The sequence below is a fragment of the Wolffia australiana genome, chromosome 12, assembly GCF_029677425.1.
Source record: "Wolffia australiana isolate 7733 chromosome 12, ASM2967742v1".
Taxonomy (NCBI): Eukaryota; Viridiplantae; Streptophyta; class Magnoliopsida; order Alismatales; family Araceae; genus Wolffia; species Wolffia australiana.
Window position 1 is genome coordinate 13556040 of NC_135846.1, and position 20418 is coordinate 13576457.

General features: G+C 42.1%; 1 protein-coding gene across 2 annotated transcripts; it reads right to left on the reverse strand.

Annotated features, from left to right (window-relative positions):
• Window positions 1–369: 369 nt before the first annotated feature.
• BRM (transcription regulatory protein SNF2) lies at window positions 370–18239 on the reverse strand. 2 transcript variants are annotated; one of them, XM_078584234.1, is made up of 15 exons: window positions 17984–18239; window positions 17637–17732; window positions 15781–16881; window positions 14412–15698; window positions 14227–14336; window positions 13992–14079; window positions 13627–13713; window positions 12606–12698; window positions 12045–12128; window positions 11132–11335; window positions 4097–4342; window positions 2431–3990; window positions 1921–2352; window positions 1573–1830; window positions 370–1102 (listed from the first exon to the last, which is right to left on the reverse strand). In XM_078584234.1, exons 3-15 carry the CDS (start codon window positions 16813–16815, stop codon window positions 470–472), a joined length of 6117 nt encoding a protein of 2038 aa, XP_078440360.1. In that variant the 5' UTR covers window positions 16816–16881; window positions 17637–17732; window positions 17984–18239; the 3' UTR covers window positions 370–469. The 2 variants fall into 2 exon arrangements, with proteins under 2 accessions (XP_078440360.1, XP_078440359.1); XM_078584233.1 differs by having other exon boundaries at window positions 17637–18239.
• Window positions 18240–20418: the final 2179 nt, after the last annotated feature.

A 20418-nucleotide genomic window follows, 5' to 3' on the forward strand; every position in this document is an offset into this window, starting at 1 on the left:
TGAAGAAGTAGCGGTGGAGTTCCATATGCTTGATCCGTCCCTGTTGGCCAGGGTTCTTTGCCAAGGCGATTGCCGACTTGTTGTCGCAGTAGAAGTGGATCGGGCCGGAATACTCCACACGAAGGTCATGGAGAATTCCGTATATCCACTGGCCTTCAGAGGCCCCATCGGCAAGTGCCCGGTATTCGGCTTCAGCACTGGAGCGGGACACTTTGTCCTGCTTGCTGCTCTTCCAACTGACAAGACTGCCGAAGACAAAAGTGCAGTACCCCGTGGAAATGCCTACAAGTACAATGTGTACGATCCGAGTCGTAATGGAAATGCCAGTCTCATAGCCATCTCTAGGAGAGCTCAAGAGAGATAGATGACTGATGAATGATTAGCCAACTATATATCTATCCTGCAAGGAAAAGAAGAAATCCACAAGGTGGACAAATATAAGCATCATATCTATGTACACGCCAGAGACTCACAAATGACTCGGCCGCCGCTTCCCCGTATCTGTCCTCAATTTCTTTACAGGTTTCGCCCACTGGGCCTCTTGCGCCGCTGCCGCCGCCGCCACGCCACCACCGCAAGCCGGCGGAGGCAACTTCACAAGGCGCTGGCCGCCGACGGAGGGGACTGCAACGGGCCGAGGCGGCGGCCTCGGCCCGAGGAGAGACGCCGCAGCCGCCGCCGCGGCCGCCATAGCTGCTGGGCTGTTCTTGTGCATCAGAGAGGCAGACTTCTCCCTGTCTTTTCTCTTCTTCTTGTGGATGACCAAGTCGCCGGGGTGGGCAAGGAAGGGCGGACAATTCGGGGCTGCCATGTCTCCGCCGCCTCGTCCAACGGCCACGGACGAGGCCGGTCTCGATTCTTTGCCGTGGGCCTTCCCAGAAGCGCGAGGCGACGGCTGAAGATCTTCAGGAGGGGGTTTCGGTTGCTTGCAGTGATTCATGGATGAGGCCGCGGCGGTGACAGTGGTGGACCTCGAGGAAGGAGAGAGGAGCGGGCCGAGGAAAGCTGGGGCTGGCCGAGGAGAGCTGAGGTCAGCATCGGGGAAGGCCGTCTTCATTATCTCGAGGAAGAGGTCTTGGAGCTTCCTTGCCTCATTCTTGACCTGCGGCCCAGACGAGAGAAAGACATTGAGAGAAGCCAGACACGGAGAGAGACTATGAAAACGAGAAGAGAGCCCAATTCAGGAGAAAAAAGAGAGACAGAGAGTAAGACATATCTATATAGAGAGAGACATATGTAGAGAAAGACACATAGAGAGACAGAGAGAGGAAGAGGGATGCATAAGGAGAGCCCAATTCAAGAGAGAAAATGAGACGAAGCATATAATACATACAGAGGGAGAAAAATATAGAGAAAGACAGACATGTATATATATATATATAGAGAGAGAGAGAGAGGAACAGCCCATTTGAACAGAGAGAGAGAAAGAGAGAAAAGGGAGACGCAGAGAGTAAGAAGAGAAAGAGAGATAGTGAGAGAGATAGAGGAACAGCCCCGTTGAAGAGAAAAATAAAGGCGACTTCATTCAAGAAAGAATCAGAAAGGGGACAAAGAGAGAGAGAGAGAGAGAACCTCGTAAGAGTAGCCCAAGTACTGGACCAAGTTCTGGAACATGAGCTGGACGTCGGCAACAAAATCCGAAATAGTCTTGTACTCAAACGCATCAACTCTCCGGTCAATCCTCCGCAGATCTAAAATGTTGCTTGCAGTGGATGCAGAGCTAGCATAATACAGACTCTCGTTCCTCCTCCACGAGTCAAACACAATGGGCACGATCTGTTGGCCATCTCTGTCTATCCTCCTCTGCAACTCTCCAATCACATTCTTCAGCTGCACAGAATTAGAAAATTTATATGAAATCTGAAAAAATTAAAATAATAAATATCACAAAATTTATCTTCAAACAAAAAATCCACTCACTTTTCTCTGCATTGAATCTGACTTGTGTGTGACAGAGGCCTTGCCATTCCAACTTTCTCGGGTAGTTTCAGTTGGCCCTGTTGGGCTGTTTATCACCTTGGGGGGATTGTTTGCTCTCTGAGAATTTGGACCCTTGCGTGAGGCGGCGGAGCGCTTCTGCTTCACAGAGGGGCTGCTCAACTCTGGGGTTTCGGAAACCGACTCGGCGAGATCTGGTTGAAATATCTGTGGTTTGAGGTCAGATTTCTCTGATTCTAGCTTCTCCATCACGGGTCGGGGCCGGACACGCATGCTGCGCTTACGCTTGATTCTGGGCTGAAGAACTTGCTCTTCTTCCCCTTCATCGCGCTCAACCGCACAGCTCCCCGATTGGTGCAGATCCATGTGAGAGTCGCTGGACATGGCTATCTCCCCCTCTTCCAAATCCTCGACCTAGGGATGGCAGGGTATAAGGTCAGGTCTTCAATAAAGTAAAAATGGGTTAAAATCAAAACAAAGGATTGAGCTTACTGAGGATTTTTTAACCACAGGTGCTGGCTTGGTGTCCAAGGCGGAGAGAGAAGCAAACTTTTGTGAGGAAAACCCTGGCGGGGCTGTCATTACAGGCAACCGCTGGCTTCCAGAAGAGTATCCTGACGAGCAGGCATCTTCTAAACAAGGGTCAGTCCGGTTGACTTCAACAGTACAAGGCGGTGAGGCAATGGATCCACCGTCAGTCGGAGGTTCCTCCTCAGACCGATCTTTACCACTAACTCGCTCGCTGGCAGGGCGATTGGACTCATCTTCATCAAACTCCCGGATTTCGCCTTCCTCCTCATTTGTCAGGTACTCATCGTCAGAGTCTTCAGCGTCTTCCTCCTCTAGATCCCCATAAATCGAGTAGTTCGGGCGGTTTCTTCTTCTTTCTGGCCTACCAATGGACAAACCCACTGTCATCTGGCCCGCTTCCACAGCAACTCTGTCAGGGATAATGCTCTTGGACGGCTTTCTCGACAGGGTCGAAACAACTGCGTTGACCTCCTTTGATCCAACCCGTAGCCACTTGGGTACTTGCTCATACGTCATCATCTCCCCGGTCCAGTCAAATTCTTCATCCATCTGGTCGAAGAGCTCCACCTCTTCCTTGCTACGAGCGATCATGCGGTTCACCTCCTGCAGAGAAGGAACATCGTGCACATTCTCCTGGTATCGCTCTTCGTCATGAAGCAGTGTCTCCAGTGTCAGTCTCCTCTCTTCGTGAGTCGTCCGCTGGTCAAACCGGCCGGCATTGATCACCTCATCAGCCATGTCAATCTTGTACTGCTGGATGTTGTTCCGGATTAAACTTTCAATGGAGCCCACATACCGGTCTCTCCCGGCAAGATCATCTTCCGAGTCGACTGCCCCACCATTTCGCAGCTCGTCTTCCTTCTCATAACTGGAGATCTTGTCGACAACGGCTTCCATGTAGATGACCTTGACTTCCCTCTTCTGACCGATCCGATGGGCACGAGCCACTGCTTGCTCTTCGTTTTGTGGGTTGGGATCGGGATCATAAATCACCACAGTATCGGCTGTCTGAAGATTGAGCCCTCTTCCGGCAGCACGAATGCTCAGCAAGAAGATGAAGCAGTCAGAGTTGGGTCTGTTGAAGTCAACGATGGCAGATTCTCTGTCCTCGAGGCTCGTCGTGCCATCGATTCTTCGGTAGATTAGACCTCTCCATTGCAGATATTCTTCCATTATGTCTAGAAGCTTTGTCATGGTGCTGAAGAGTAGAACGCGGTGCCCCGCTCTCTGAAGTTTGATGAGGATTCTGTCCAGAACCCAGAGCTTGCCACAGGATCTGACCAAGAAATCTGTAGAGTATGTGGTCAAATAAGGGTAATTGAGTAGGGGGTGATTGCAGGCCTTGCGCAGCTCCATGCACTTGTTGTTTAGATTCTTGTACATCTTGATCTGATATAGTGGATTCTTCTCCACTCTACGCAGCTCATCTTCAGGGTCAACCCTAATGGTCCCCGTTGACTTTATCCAATCATAAATGGCGCCTTGCATGGCAGACATTCGGCATTTCAACACAATTGAAACCTGCAAAACACACATTGAAACTTATTGCATTAATAAAAATCTCTAATTTGTTTTGAATAATTTTAAATTTTCGAATTTTGATTCTTGTTTATGGATTGTTCGTTACCTTGGGAGGCAAAGAACCTTCCACATCTTCGACACGCCGTCGTAACATGAAAGGTTCCAAGATTTGATGAAGCCTGTGAATGATTATGACTTTCTTCTCTGTTTCCAACCAATCGTCCTCCTCTGGGCTGTGTGAGGAACTATCCCTTTGAAACGGCTTGGAGAACCAGTCATGAAAGGCTTTCCGATTGTCGAAGACCTCAGGTAGGAGCAAGTTTAATAGAGACCAGAGCTCCTTCAAGTCGTTCTGAGTTCACAAGAACAAGAAAAATACAGTGAGCAGGGTGGAAAAGATGTATAAAAATTGAGGATAATAGATGAACTCTTGATGACATCCAATTTCATCCAAATTACACAAATTACATCCAATTTCGGGTTATCTAAAAGAGGGGAAAAAATGGTGCAAATGCCAAAGCTAAAATAAGAAAGTCCAGATACTGTAGTCGAAATGTGAAAGATTTGTGAAAAAAACATAATGAAACGGAGACAACCAAATAATTCAGGAAAATTGAGGAAATGGAGAGCTCCTGCCCAAACCAAAAAATTGAGGAAAATATTTTCAGTCATTCCTGCCCACCCAGTTAAATTAGGGCAACATCGATCACAAAATCAAGTCCATCTTATTGGATGGTTTATATTTCTACTAAATCTGGCTTAGAATGACAGTGGCTTGATCCGTTCAGAGACAATGCATGAAAGGAATTTCAAGAAGGCTTGCGATTACAACTTGTTTGAGTAGGGTATTTGTTAGATCATACGGCCCAAATAACTCATGTATTACCGGGCCCATGTTTTATAAATGGGCCCGATCATAGTGAAATATGACCGTTGAGTCCAACGGTCATATCCCTCCAACGGTCGATCGGCCATCTCTCTAAAAGAGGGGAATATTGTGTACTATGTAAGGTTTCGGGTGTGTGTGAAAATAAGATCAATCAGTTGTTTCTTCTTGTTCACAAATTCCTCCTTTCGATAGTCAAGAAATCACATGGTATCAGAGCAGCGATCGTAGGCACACCAGAGGCGACAATTTTTTCTTCGGATAATTTCTATTTTTCTCGCTCGGCGACGATTTCAGCGACGACTTCTTCCTCGGCAACTCTCAACTTTCTCTATCGGCGACTCGGCGAGCTCAGCCACCTTGGCGAACTCGGCGAACTAGGCGACGAAGTTCCTCTTGCGATTTCGGCGGCGACTTCTTCCTCGGCGACTCTTATCTTTCTCTATCGGCGACTCGGCGAGCTCAGCCACCTTGGCGAACTCGGCGATTTCAGAGACTGTGATTTCGCGATTTCGCGATTTCGCAAGCTCTCACCTTTGGAAGTATCTATTCACTCCAGGAGTACTTGATTGATTCGCGATCCACGCGTTTCAGAAAGACTCCACGCTTGGGGCAAGCTACGACCTGTGCAGACAAAGAGAGGAGTTTGGCTTTTTCCTCTTGAAGCTTCACACGGCGAAATTGCCCGATCAGAAATAGTGTTTATTTTTTGGGGAAGTTCTTCTCCAGTGAAGACTTGCTCCGATCAGCAGCTCTTGTTAAGGAGTACTCCGTCTATTTGTGCTCCGTCTATTCATCTCTAGATGGGAAAGTCCAGGGTGGCTGAGAAGGACTCCGAGATCACCTCCTCAACCATCGTTAAGACAACCGAAACACCTGCTCAGCCAAGGTTGTTTTTACCGGACCTGGATATCAAATATAATGGAATCAATGGGCAGAAATGGATAACGTTGGTCCAAAGATCCCTTAAGGCTATCTACCTGGGGAACCACCTAACAGAAGATGCTCCTTCGGAAGACGCTCCCAAACTCGAAAGAGTAATTTGGGAATCTGAAGAAGCCTTTATCACCAATTGGATGATCAAAAATATGGAACCAGATCAGGCAGACGACTATCTACTTATTGACTGCGTACGAGACTTATGGCAAGAAATTCAGAGATCATGTGCAGAAACTCACAGCGATTATCGTGTCTATGACCTTCGAGAACAAGAGAAAGCATTGAAACAGGGAAATCTATCAATTTCCTCCTATTCCGCAAAATTAAAGGCCATATGGAGGGAGCTTGACCTTCTCTGGCCCACCGGCGACAAGAACTCACCATCTTATCTCAGAGAACCAAATTCAGAACCCTCACCTTTTTTATGGGGTTGAATTCAGAGTATGAGAATCTTAGAAGCCAATTGCTGCACAGAGAGAGGTTCCCCACCTTAGCAGGAGCTATCTCTGAATTGCAAGGGGCAGAGCGGCGGAAGAAGCTTAACTCTAAGGATGGCAAGGCGTCTACCCCTGTCTCAGTGGCCCACTTGGCCAAGAAAGGGGAACCAAGGCCCAACATGAATAATGCAGCCACATCTTCTACTCAGCACCAGAAGTCCACTCCACAGGAAGGTAATTCTTCAGAACTTACTTGTGGCTATTGCAGGAAACCAAGCCACCTAAAAAGGGACTGCAGAAAGTTAGCCTGGAAGGAAGAGCAGATCAGGAAAGGGACGTGGAATCCAGGGCAGCACAAGAAAGCCTATGTGGCCAGTGAAGGAGAGGAACTATCTACCGCAAGGAAAGGGGAGGACGGAGGTGAAATTCAGAAACTTATTCAGTCAGAAGTAAACAAGATCCTTCAGAAATTTGGCTCCACTTCACTGGTACAGTCAGGTAAGAAATTTATTTTTACTACAGTTACTAATAATACACCCACTACTGTTTCTTGGATTTTAGATTCTGGGGCGACAGACCATATGTCACCCCACGAAATGCTATTTAAAAATTATGAGCTAGAAACTAATAATCTCAGAGTTTTTACTGCCAATGGTGGAATATTAGAAGTGGCAGGAAGAGGATCAATTGAGATCAAAGCGAAATTGCTGAAAGACGTTTTGCATGTACCTGAATTGAAAGCAAATTTATTGTCCTTAATTCAGTTAGTAAATGATACTGGATGGCGATTTATTTTAGACTCAGATTCTTGTTTCCTATGTCTTAAGGAAACCGGACGGAAGATTTCATCTGTTAAGAGGAGGGGAGGTCTTCTCTTGCTAGATGGATTGGAGGAGGATGAAAAGCAGAAAGCCACCTATACTGCCCAGAGTGAAGAGCGGATCAACCTCCTACATAGGAGATTAGGGCACCCCTCATTCCACATTTTGAAACATTCTCATCCCAATTTGTTTAAAGGGATTATTTTTGATAATTTGAACTGTGAAAGTTGCCAATTTGCTAAACACAAACGATCTTCTTTTCCAGTTTCAGATCACAGAACTCAATCAGCATTTGATTGTATCCATAGTGATGTATGGGGACCTTGCTCCACACTTGGACTATCCCATCACAAATGGTTCATCTTATTTGTAGATGATTTCTCTAGATATACATGGGTATATCTACTGAAATCTAAGACTGAAATTCCATCTATTACCATCAAATTTTGTGAGATGATTCATACACAATTCGGAAAGAAAGTACGGATATTTAGATCAGATAATGCAACAGAATTCTTTTGTGGAAAAATAACTAATTACATGGAAGAAGAGGGGATAATTCACCAGTCCTCATGTGTGAATACCCCTCAGCAAAATGGACTTTCTGAAAGAAAGATTGGCCATATCATGTCTTCAGCCAGGGCTCTTTTATTTCAAGGGAATTGTCCCAAGAACTATTGGGCTGAAGCAGTCGCAACAGCCACTCATCTTATAAATAGGACGGCCTCAAAGACACTAAATTATCATGCTCCTATTGATCTTTTATCTGCTGAATTTCCACATTTATCTTTAAGAACTAACCTCCCAGCCAAAGTTTTTGGCTGTGTTGTATATGTTCAAGTTCATCATGCAGGGAAGTTGGACCATCGAGCCCTAAAATGTGTGTTTCTGGGATATTCGTCAACCCAGAAAGGTTATAAATGTTATCATCCAAGCTCCAGGAAGATCTTCATTACTGCAGACGTGAAGTTTGACGAAGTCCAAATGTTTCATGCTCAGTTGGAACGATCAGAAGCGTATCTAGAATCTTCGGAGCAAGAAAATGATAGTATGCAGCGAAGTCTCTCCTCAGCATCAGAAACTTATGATAAGGACATGGCTATAAGTACTTCCCCAAGTCCTCCTGAGGAGGAGGAGGAGCCTTATAGACCACGTGACGACTCAAGTACAACAATACTGCCGGCAGGAGAAGAAGACTCAGGAAATGATGGTTGGTCCATTGCCATAAGCAAGGGAATTCGTAACTGCACGAAGACTAAACCCTATCCAGTCAGAAATTATATATCTTACTCCCGGCTCTCTCCAGAGTATAATCAGGTGGTTCAAGCCCTGATGACCGTATCTATTCCGAAGAATGTGACAGAAGCGATGTCATCTGCAGAGTGGAAGACAGCTATGGAAGAAGAAATGGCAGCACTAAAGCGAAATGGTACTTGGGAGATGGGCCCACTCGCACCCGGAAAGAAACTAGTGGGAAGTCGATGGGTATTCACTTTAAAATATCACTAAGATGGGTCAGTGGCCAGACACAAAGCTCGTTTGGTGGCACAAGGATATACACAGTCTTACGGCATTGACTACAACGAAACCTTTGCCCCAGTTGCAAAGCTAAACACAGTTCGGGTCTTAATAGCACTCGCAGCACTATTTAATTGGAAGCTCTATCAATACGATGTGAAAAATGCCTTCTTACATGGAGAATTGAAAGAAGAAGTGTATATGGCACCTCCTCCAGGATATTGTTTAAGTCAAAATTCAGGGGACGTATGTCACCTCAAGAAATCCTTATATGGACTGAAACAATCGCCAAGAGCGTGGTTCGGAAGATTTTCAACAGTAATGTTAGCAGTGGGATTCTTCCAAAGTGAGGGAGACCACACATTGTTTATAAAGCATGGCAAGGATGGGAAGATTGCAATTTTAATTGTGTATGTGGACGACATCATCATCACTGGAGATGACCACACTGAAATTCAGAATCTGGAAAAACACCTTTCACTATCCTTTGACATAAAGGCACTAGGTTTAATGACGTATTTCCTGGGAATTGAAGTGGCCTATTCTCGGGCAGGGATCGTACTTTCGCAGCATAAGTATATCCTTGATTTGTTAAAGGAAACCGGGAAGTTGGATTGTCGACCAGCGGCAACACCAGTGGATAGTAATGTTAAGTTAAAAGCTGAACAAAGTGAAAAAGACACACCAGTAAACAAGACTTCATTTCAACGTCTCATTGGTAAGCTACTTTATCTCAACCACACTCGGCCGGATATTGCTTTCGCAGTCAACTCTCTAAGTCAATTCATGAATGATCCTCGGGAATCACATCAATATGCAGCAGATCGCATTCTAGCTTACCTGAAGGGGTCAATTGGACTTGGCCTACTATTTAACAGAGGAAGTGAGCCAAGTGTGGTTCTCTACACAGATTCTGACTATGCAGGATCATTTGAGGATAGCCGGTCTACATCTGGTTATTGCAGTTTCATAGGAGGGAACCTTGTCACATGGCGTAGTAAGAAACAGAAGGAGGTCTCTTTATCAAGCGCAGAAGCTGAACTCCGAGCACTGAAGAAGGGAGTATGTGAAGGAATGTGGCTTAAGGGTATCTTGCAGGATTTGAAAGTTTTTTCAGACAGAGGAATGACTCTGTACTCTGATAGCAAATCGGCAATTGCTATGGCAAAAAACCCAGTTCAACACGAAAGGACGAAGCATGCAAGGGTGGCACGACACTATATCAAACAAAGCATCGATGAGGGCTTCGTTATACCTCAATACATTCCTTCTCTGGAGCAGATTGCGGATATTTTCACCTAACGAATTCCTGGCCCGCAGTTCCAGGCATTGGTGTCCAAGTTGGGCATGATCAACATCTATACCCAACTTGAGGGGGGGTGTTAGATCATACGGCCCAAATAACTCATGTATTACCGGGCCCATGTTCTATAAATGGGCCCGATCATAGTGAAATATGACCGTTGAGTCCAACGGTCATATCCCTCCAACGGTCGATCGGCCATCTCTCTAAAAGAGGGGAATATTGTGTACTATGTAAGGTTTCGGGTGTGTGTGAAAATAAGATCAATCAGTTGTTTCTTCTTGTTCACAAATTCCTCCTTTCGATAGTCAAGAAATCACAGTATTACTGTAAATTCCCTCTTAGGATCAGTATTCCGCAATAAGTGGAAAGTGATAAGAACCCGAGAGTTCTTATCAGGGAAGATCGAGGAGAGAGGAGGAGAACCGGCCATAAGATTGTCGCCCGGAACTCAGAGGAAGGGGAATGATCATCAGTAGGAGTTAGATGGCAGGAAGACCATCGCCAGAGGAGATACGGGAACTAACAATTTCTGTTCTTGGCTGCCCTCTCAAGTGGAGGGCTAAAATTATTTAAAAGAAAATTCCCTAAAACCCATAAAATGATGGAAATACCCAAAGGGGGCGAAGTTGCACAGATACCCTTAGGAACCAAGGAGATCGTCTCAATAAAGAAAAGAACTTCAATATTACTCCCACGGTCTAACCAACTCTAATGGCCGTGGTGCACCTCCTGCCATCCTGTTTCTCTCTCGTTCCTTTGTTACTCTTCTCTCCTCTACCGGCCTTCTCAGTCTCCAAAGTTCCACACAACTTAGAAGGTATGTCTATTTATGACAGAAGCTAGACCATATGTTTCTGTCAGTCCACGCAGAAAAAACCACAGACCACTTCAAAGCGCATTTTAAATTTCGCTGTACTAACTGAACTAAGAGGAAACAAAAAATAAATGTCATTACCATCATGTGGCTGAGAGAATAATGAACGACTAAGAAGAAAATATTTTTTAAAAAAACTTTACAGCATAGAATAAATTTAAAGATACATAAAAGGCTAGAAGATATCATTGAATTCAACAGCAGCTGATTATAAAGAAGAAGAATCTTTTAACGTACGACATAAACAAAAGAATCTGCTGTTTCTATAGAAGAATCAAAAGGAACATAATGTTCCTTTGATTTCATGACCACAGATTAAACGTCGAATCAACATTATCATTATTTACGACATGAACTGACCTGCAAAGGGGTCCCTGTCAGCAGTAGTCGCCTCTGGCAACGGTATCTATCAAGATCACGAGCCAGGACAGATTCCCTATCCTTCATCCGTTGAGCTTCGTCAATTATAATATACTTCCAATCAATTTTTGAAAGCTTTGAACGATCATACATCACAAACTCGTAAGTTGTGACAAGTACATTAAACTTTCTAGCACAAACCTCCTGAAAACCAGCTCACTTCAATAAGATTATGAAGATTCAAAAACATCATTTGGAAATTTGAGACGTCAAAATGCAGCGAATAACATGACTGGTTCAAACAATTAAAATAAAATATTTCGATACAAACAAACATGCCTAAAAAATATTTATTGAGGCATAGAAATATAACAAATGAAGCATATTCCATGAACCAAGATACATATATATATGTGTGTGTGTGTGTATTTTGAAAGAAAACAAGATACGAATAATGAATAGTTCAAGAATTGTTGTCCAGGCCTTTTGTAGTAAAGGAAAAAAAAAACCTTGTCAAAATTATCATTATCACTGTTGACGATGACAAACGCATTATCAGAAGGAGATTGAAGTACCCAGCACGCAAAGCATATGACGGAAAAAGGATTGCAACATACAGACGTCATAATCACGGGAGAGTTGGTAATCTTTGAGATACGATCCCAGACCCTTAGATTACTTCTATGTAAATATTAGGAAGCTACATTTTTTATAGAAAAATAATACAAGGATAAAAGACAAAAATACTTCTGAAAGGAATGCGAAAGCGTGTCACTTTAGTTTCCATGAGGAGCTCTACTACGGAATCATATGAATAGAACAAAATTTTAATCTGCTCGTGTCTGACACCATTGATCACAAGGAAAGGAAGTCTTGACAATGACGTTAATGCACACTCAATATACTCTCTCACCTGAGAGAAAAGTTTTGATCGTTCATCTTTCCCACCGACATAAAAGATGCAACAGACGGATGGCAACCAATGGTACAGTTCACTCTGCAAAATGAAAAAATAAGTTAGCACGAGAAGATTTTCATACAAGCTAATTGTGGCAATATATATATTGAAAGATAAATTGTAGCAATATAATAACTCGAGAAAGAATCAAGCCATCGCGTCAAAAATGGACTACGATATAAACTTCATCATTACGCCCTCAACTAGAAGGATATCAATTCGTCTTTTTATCCTCATCATCGTCATGCATTTTTTGATGACGAATTCATAGCTTATCCATAAGAGGGAGGACGCCAATGAAAACAATGACGATTTGTCATGCATATGTTTTGAAACATGGTCACTGCCCTCGTAATCCATGTACTGATGACGAATATCCATGATGATTTCTTCACGCCAAACAAGAGATGACAATGACGAATTTGATGTCATAATCTGACACTCTTTCCCGAATCAAGACCATTGAAAGTTATTGAAAGCAAAAGTAAACAATGAAAAAGCAGAAAAAAATATCACCTTCCAGTTCACGAGTACAGCATTAGGAACTATAATAAGGTGAGGTCCATTGTTGCCTTTAAACTCCATCAAGTAAGCTATCAAAGCCATGACCTGCCCCAAAAGGATTCAAGATGAAAGACACGTAAGTCTCCAGAACATGAGACAGCAAGTGCGAACATCGCACATTTCAATCCAAGATAAAAAAACTGCACATCTATCAATGATTTAATAACCTTTTCAACAAAACCTCGTACTATTACAATGCAAGTCGAATCTTCTTTAATCTAAAACTAAACTTAATACGGGAACAAATTGACATAAGTTGATATCGTATGGGTGCTACAGCTTTTTTTTTTTATAAACGTTTAAACATTAAAAAAATGTTCTTAAAAACACTGCAAAATTGAGCTGCAGACATATTATTGAAAGAACAGGCTACAGTTATTATTCTTAATAGTAAAAATTAAAAATTGAAAAAAATAGGCTAAACGAATCCTAGACACCAAGAACATATTGCATCAACTTAAGGATTTCAAACGCAGAAGCAAAGAATTCAATTTTCACCATTATTCCCCCATCTAGAGATATAACTACAACGAAAAAACAACGCAAACTAAACGTGACCAACAAATTTTGGTAATAAGATGACGAGCGAGCAAATTTAGAGTCAAGAATTACAAGTATTTTTTTACTAAATATCTAAAAGAGTCAAACTTTGAGAACAAACATTGTTTTGATATCATAGTCGAAAAAAGTTTTGAAGGTAGATGGCTAACAATCAGAAAATGATAAATACATTCGCACAAAATACTGGTTTTTTTTTTGAAAACAAAAATACTGGTCTACATGAGTTGAAAGAAGGGGGGGACATTCACTACGAGAAAGAAGTAAAAAAGTCAAAATATTGAGGAAATGAAATGACTATCAAGTCGGTTTATCTACAGAATTTATAAATTTTCAACTCACAAATGATCCCAGCAGATCAAAACGGTTGGATGAAAGGAAATGAGAAAGAAAATCCAAGGTTGAATCCAAGAACCTGAACAGTTTTGCCAAGACCCATCTCATCCGCAAGAATCCCATTCAGTTTATTGTTGTACAAAGAAAGCATCCATTGTAGTCCAACCTAAAAATAAAACAAAATTATAACAATATTAAAAGGTGAAAAAAAAAGTGAAGACAAGGTAATCTAAGCGAGAAAATGAAAGATGTAGGCAACTTTAACAGTTTTATTATTATGTATCAGAAATTCATCAAAAAGAATTGGTATGTATAACAAAAGAGAGATAAAGAGAGAACGAATTAAAGACCCACTTGTTTCCTTCAGAAGAGATAACCAATAGTTTCATTACCCACTTATTACGACTTAAATGAATGCAACGACATGAGCGAACGATCACATACCAGCTGATAGTCACGTAAGGTCCCGGCACGTAGATTTGAAGGCTGTCTGAAAACTCTCTCGTTTACAGCATGTGCTAGACTGTAATACCTAAAAACCAACAATTATGACACGAATAGATTAATTAAAAATTAATCAAAGCCCAGAACCAAAACAAACAAGATTCTCGGCGTTTGGGGACACAACAAATGATGCGCCACAAACAATTATTATTCACTGTAAGATAAAGATAATTACTTGGAAACGGAATTATCCTTTGGCGCATTCATCTCAGAGAATCGATTCCTGATCATCACTTCTTCACCAGCACACGCCGCAGCAGCCCTGACTTCCTCTTCAGACAGACCCTATAGACATAAATAAGAAGTGCATCACCGTGATTGGTATGACCGTGATGTTAAAAATAAATTTAAAAATCCTACCTGAGATCGTGCAGCAGCAGCAGCCACATTCGCTGCCTCTTCCACTTCTTGGTGATTCTTAGCTGCCGTTATCTTTCCTCCAAGTTTGTGCAAGTACTCTTCCGTTTGGGATAAAAAAGACGAAAGAACAGCATATCTTTGGGCTGCATCACCTGGAACATTTGTTTGCTGCTCGAGTAACATCTCACGATATCTATCGACATCATTGTTCTTCAGTGCCTCCATTCTTCTGGTTCGATCATCATCTTTCTTCTTGGCGAATTCTCTCAGCATCCTTTCGTGATATTTGGCAACCCCTCTGTTGCGGGTTGTTCGAGCATCGCGAATGGCCCAATGGGACTCTAGAAGCTTTTTACGCCAGTGAAAGATTGACTTCAGCTGCTTTTCTCTCATTAGCTTCTGTGAAACTTGGACCTGCCTTAGAAGCTCGGCCCGCTGTCTTTCGCACTGACGAACAAACTTCCTGTAAGGCCTGTCTGGCATTCCCATTATCTCCTGCTGTTGCTGATCAACTTCATGCCTGAGACGTGCTTGCAGATCAATGAGGCGGAGCTTTCTCTCCTCAATTTGAAGTCTAAGAACAAGATCAGGCCTCAGTTTTCTAGTTTCTAAGCTTAGTGAAAGCAATCCACTAATCTTCTTCAGATTCTCCGATCTCTTCTTACCAAGGACCACCACTCCTTCCTCATACAGTAAATCTTTAACGTCATAGGACAACACCAGATGGCTAGGGCTATTAGATGATGTAGAAGTGGAAAAAGAATCAAGTTTCCTAGTGAAAAAGGGAAAATCAAAAAGAGGGCCTGTAAACCTTCTGGTAGGGTTACTTTCTTTGGATGTGCTACTGATCGTCATCCCAGCTTTCTTGGGTTGTTCTTCATCCATTGTGATATTTTGAGATGTAACTACCTTGCCTTTGTCCACATTCACGTCTCCATTGGCAGGGATATTACGCCCCTGTCTCTCAGCATCATGATCTGTCTTTACCAACGATATAGTACTCTGCTCAGTCCTCCCATGAGTAGTCAAACTTGGTAGGCCATGAATAACAGATCCTCTTTCATCTCCAACAAAAGATTCTTCCTTTGCACGAACCTCTCCTTTACTTAATACAGCTGCAGCAGAAATCTTCTCATCGGTATCTACATGCCTAACTTTCTCATCAGCCCGTTTGTCGGGTATTCTTTCCAGTGCGGCCTGCGGGGGAAATGGAACCGTTGCTTGCCTCTCTAGCGGAGGAGGTACAATGGCCTGAAGAACCTCTTGAGGGAGACTACGCTCACCACGCTGAAACAAGAATGATGAGCAAAAAATTAAGGTTTGAAAGATGAGGATGAAATTGAATAAAATAAGCAAAAGCTTGATATACCTTCAAACGTCGGAAGGCAAGAATCTGGGCTTTCAGGACATGGAGCTGTTGCTTCGTGAATCCGACGCGTTGCTGGGGCGCCTGAGCAGAAGAACCTTGAGAAGGATGTTGAACTGGTATGCCTTCAACTGATGAAGTAACAGGCTGCGCTGGCCGGTTAAGCTGCTGCAATTGCCTAAGGTACAGCATTTGCCGTGCTTCAGTGCCAAGAAAGACACTTTTTGCACTGGGGCTCTCGATATTTTGACTAATACTCCCCGATGACTGAGGCGGGTGCATAGGCGGCGTAGCACTTCCACTGCCCATTTGATGCGAGACAGATTTTTCTGTTTCTCGTGGAGGAGATGAAAGCTGCTGCTGTTGTTGTATCAGCACCCCGCCACCATTAGCGGCGGTCGGAGGAGGAAACTGGGGACCTTTAGATGGGAACCCATGTCCCATATTCTCTGAAGCAACAGAAGATGAAGAAACCTGCGGTTTTGCTGAAGACGCATGTGATTGGCTGGCAGGGCTGTTGTTTTCATTACCCTTTTGTGCCTCAAGCATCTTGGCCTGGAAAAGAGGGAGAAGCTGTGCAAACAAATTGGCATTCGCTGACAGAGAAAGATCGATATTACGCTCCATAGCCCAAGCCTGCATCGCCTGTAGAGGTCCCAATGCAATCTGGTTACTGGCATTCTGAGCGGGCCTATTCATACCACTCCCCCCAAAAATCCCAGAAGAAGACTGAGATGACTTCACTTGCTCATTACTTCCATGGCCCTGTTCGACTTGTGGGTAATGTTCATTCTGCTTTCTTGACATGGCTTGAAGAGAGAGGAGTTCCTGCATCTTCATGTTATACGAACGCATCTCTTGTTCTCGGGCCCCCGGAACGGGCATTCCAGCTTTCGCCAAGTGCTGGGCTTGTATGTTCTGAAGGGACTTTTGCTGGGCTGCGTGGACAAACTGAAGATAAGACTTCTGCTTCTCCAGGTCTTGAACTCCGCTGTTGCTCTCCTCTCGAGACAGAGAGTTGGCATGCTGTAGATTCATGTCTCCAGAAGCTCTTGGCAACGACGGGTAACCAGAAATCCCCTCATCTCCTTCCGATTTTCTGAGCTGTCATTGTAGAAGAGATAAACAACAGTAGTTGAGATGAACAGAGTGAAAGACGCCACGCACGTTTACGCACCAAGAAAGGGGTAAAGGAGCCCAAGCAAACAAAGACAAAGTGAATTACACAGTAAAAGATGTTGATTAGAAAAAAAACTTTGGAAAGAATTAGCTATGATTCCGATTAATGAGAAATAGAACAAAAGATGAGAAAACAAGAGGAAGCAGAAACAAGACCGAGGATAGAAGGCGGAGCAAACTAGGAGAAAAGTAGTATCTCCACAAAGTCTAGAAGGAAAGAATTCTGGTGACACGCAGCGTAATTCAAGAAGAGAGAGCAACTAACTTGCAAGCCTAAAGGCCAGGCTCTGTTAAAATGCAGGGCTCGATTTCTTACAGAATGTATGATGAACAGGGTGAGAAAATCCAAACCCCGCTTTCTCACCAAGGAGCAATAAAAGAGCTCACATTTACTTTGATACCCAAGTCCCTCTCAACCAAATAAAGACAGAGTGAATTGCTGGGCGAAAGTTGTTTAAGAGAAAAACATTGGACAGAATGTCAGATGAACAGGGTGAGAAAATCAAAGACCTTCTGCCCACCAAAAAGGAAATAACAAAGCTCAGATTTGCTCTAAATAACAAGTTGGATAACCCAGTGAAAGATGTTTACGAGAAAAACTTCTGAAATGGGCAACGAAGTTTAGGCAGAAACAAGCTAGATTGCGCAATTCAACAACAGGGATCAAGTAACAAGTTAACCTGCCGAAAACCCAGGCTCTGTTGCTGCTGCTGCTGTTGCAATCTGAGATGCTGCTGATGCTGCAAACGCTGCTGGTGTTGTTGTTGTTGCTGTTGCTGCTGGGAATGGTGGCCAGAATCAAGCCCTAGATGGTTAGGAACGGAAATTGCGGAGGAAGACGAAGACGGGGAAGGCGAAGACGACGATGACGAGCGCGCGGCCGGCGGAGCAGCCATTCGGCCATGCCCAGCCACACCGCCACCGGGTTGCATACGAAGATGCTCGAGACAAATTACAATCTTACCGACCGAATCACGACCCACAAAGAAAAATCATTTCTTTTCGGAATTTCCGAGTCTCTGCTGACCTGATCTGGACCCCCAAATGCGGCTTCTTCTTCACACTTGGCCTCTTTATCAGAGATCGCCCGTCGCAGAAATCGCGCGATTCCGCCACCGATTCTTCCCTGGATTTTTGAGATCGGATGAAAAATCGACGCGATCTTGATGGAGTTGGACGAACTGTGAAGAAGATTAAATTGCCGGAAAAATTAAAATTGCTCCGTCGCGTGACCGCAGGGTCCCCAGTCAAACCCTAACCCACCTTCTTCGCCCGGCCCCCTTTCCTCTCTCTCGCCTTGTCGTTTTTTCATCCGGACCTCAAACGCCCGCTTCGATCCGATTAATTCCCCCTTTTCGCGTCCGCTCCTCTTCCTTCCACCTTGGGGAATTTTATGTCATATCATCCGTATCCTAATCTTTCATTATAATCTAAATCATCTGGCTTAATAAAGCTATGATATTTATTAGGCAATGCTGATGTTTCTTTCACTGATCATGAGGCGAATAGTTTTTTAAAAAAATTTATAAACAATATCCTAATCCTTTTTTCTAATCTAAGTCATCTGGCTTACCAAAGAAATGATGTTTATTAGGCAATGCTTTCATCTTTATCATTGATCATGAGGCAGATAGTTTTTTTAATTTGTATAATCGATATCCTAATCTTCTTTTCTAATCTAAATCATCTGGCTTACCAAAGAAATGATGTTCATTAGGCAATGCTGATGTTTTTTTCATTGAATATGAGCCAAATAGTTTTTTTAATTTATATAATCAATATTCTAATATTTTTTCTAATCTATGTCATCTGGCTTACCAATGAAATGATGTTTATTAGGCAATGCTTTTATCTTTGTCATTGATCATGAGGCCCATAGTTTTATTTTTTATTTTTATAATCAATATCCTAATCCGTTTTTCTAATCTAAGTCATCTGCCTTACCAATGAAATGATGTTTATTAGGCAACGCTTTTATCTTTATCATTGATCATGAGGCAGATAGTTTTTTTAATTTGTATAATCAATATCCTAATCTTCTTTTCTAATCTAAATCATCTGACTCACCAAAGAAATGATGTTTATCAGGCAATGCTTTTATCTTTGTCATTGATCATGAGGCCAATAGTTTTATTTTTTATTTGTATAGTCAATATCCTAATCTTTTTTCTAATCTAAGTCATCTGGCTTACCAAAGAAATGATGTTCATTAGGCAATGCTGATGTTTCTTTAAATCAATATGAGGCAAATAGTTTTTTTAATTTATATAATCAATATTCTAATCTTTTTTCTAATCTATGTCATCTGACTTACCAAAGAAATGATGTTTATTAGGCAATGCTTTTATCTTTGTCATTGATCATGAGGCCAATAGTTTTATTTTTTATTTGTATAGTCAATATCCTAATCTTTTTTCTAATCTAAGTCATCTGGCTTACCAAAGAAATGATGTTCATTAGGCAATGCTGATGTTTTTTTCATTGAATATGAGGCAAATAGTTTTTTTTAATTTATATAATCAATATCCTAATCTTTTTTCTTATCTAAGTCATCTGGCTTACCAAAGAAATGATGTTCATTAGACAATGCTTATATCTTTATCATTGATCATGAGGCAAATTGTTCTTTTTTAATTTTTATTATCGATATCCTAATCTTTTTCTAATCTAAGTCATCTGGCTTACCAAAGAAATGATGTTCATTAGACAATGCTTATATCTTTATCATCAATCATGAGGCCAATATTTTTCATTTTATTTTTTTAATCAATATCCTAATCCTTTTTCTAATCTATGTCATCTGGCTTACCAAATAAATGATGTTTATTAGGCAATGCTTTTATCTTTATCATTGATCATGAGGCATATAGTTTTTTTAATTTGTTATAATCAATATCCGAATCGTTTTTCTAATCTAAGTCATATGGCTTACCAAATAAATGATGTTTATTAGGCAATGCTTTTATCTTTATCATTGATCATGAGGCATATAGTTTTTTTAATTTGTTATAATCAATATCCGAATCGTTTTTCTAATCTAAGTCATATGGCTTACCAAAGAAATGATGTTTATTAGGCTATGCTTATATCTTTATCATTGATCACAAGGCAAATAGTTTAAAAAAAAAAAAAAATTGGGTGATTTGTTTTAAACTGTTTGTTTACAAATGTAAGTGTTCTATTGCATTAGTAAATGTTAATTTCTGCCTAAATCAAGGTCTAGATTTTTTTTCATTGTGCATAAGGCCCAAGTTATTTAAAATGGTGTTACTTTTCTATTGGATTTATAGACTTTGGCAGAAGATGCAGGGCAGGATGATTCGTTGATTTTTTTATCTTTTGCATAATAAGATGAACAAGATATAGATAAACTTGTGTATTTGTTCAATTTTTCTCTTGATGTGTATATTATTCAAGTAATAATTCAATGTTTCGAAGCAGGATGTTCGTCACGTCACTCGG

What these genes read in the sequence shown, in the direction of transcription:
- BRM (XM_078584233.1), bottom strand. Translation starts at nt 17,888, where the DNA reads ATGCAACCCGGTGGCGGTGTGGCTGGGCATGGCCGAATGGCTGCTCCG. An exon ending in AAGGATAATTCCGTTTCCAA is followed by an intron (nt 14,080 to 14,226) that starts GTAATTATCTTT and finishes GTTGGTTTTTAG; the next exon opens with GTATTACAGTCTAGCACATG. An exon ending in CAGATTCAATGCAGAGAAAA is followed by an intron (nt 1,831 to 1,920) that starts GTGAGTGGATTT and finishes AATTCTGTGCAG; the next exon opens with CTGAAGAATGTGATTGGAGA.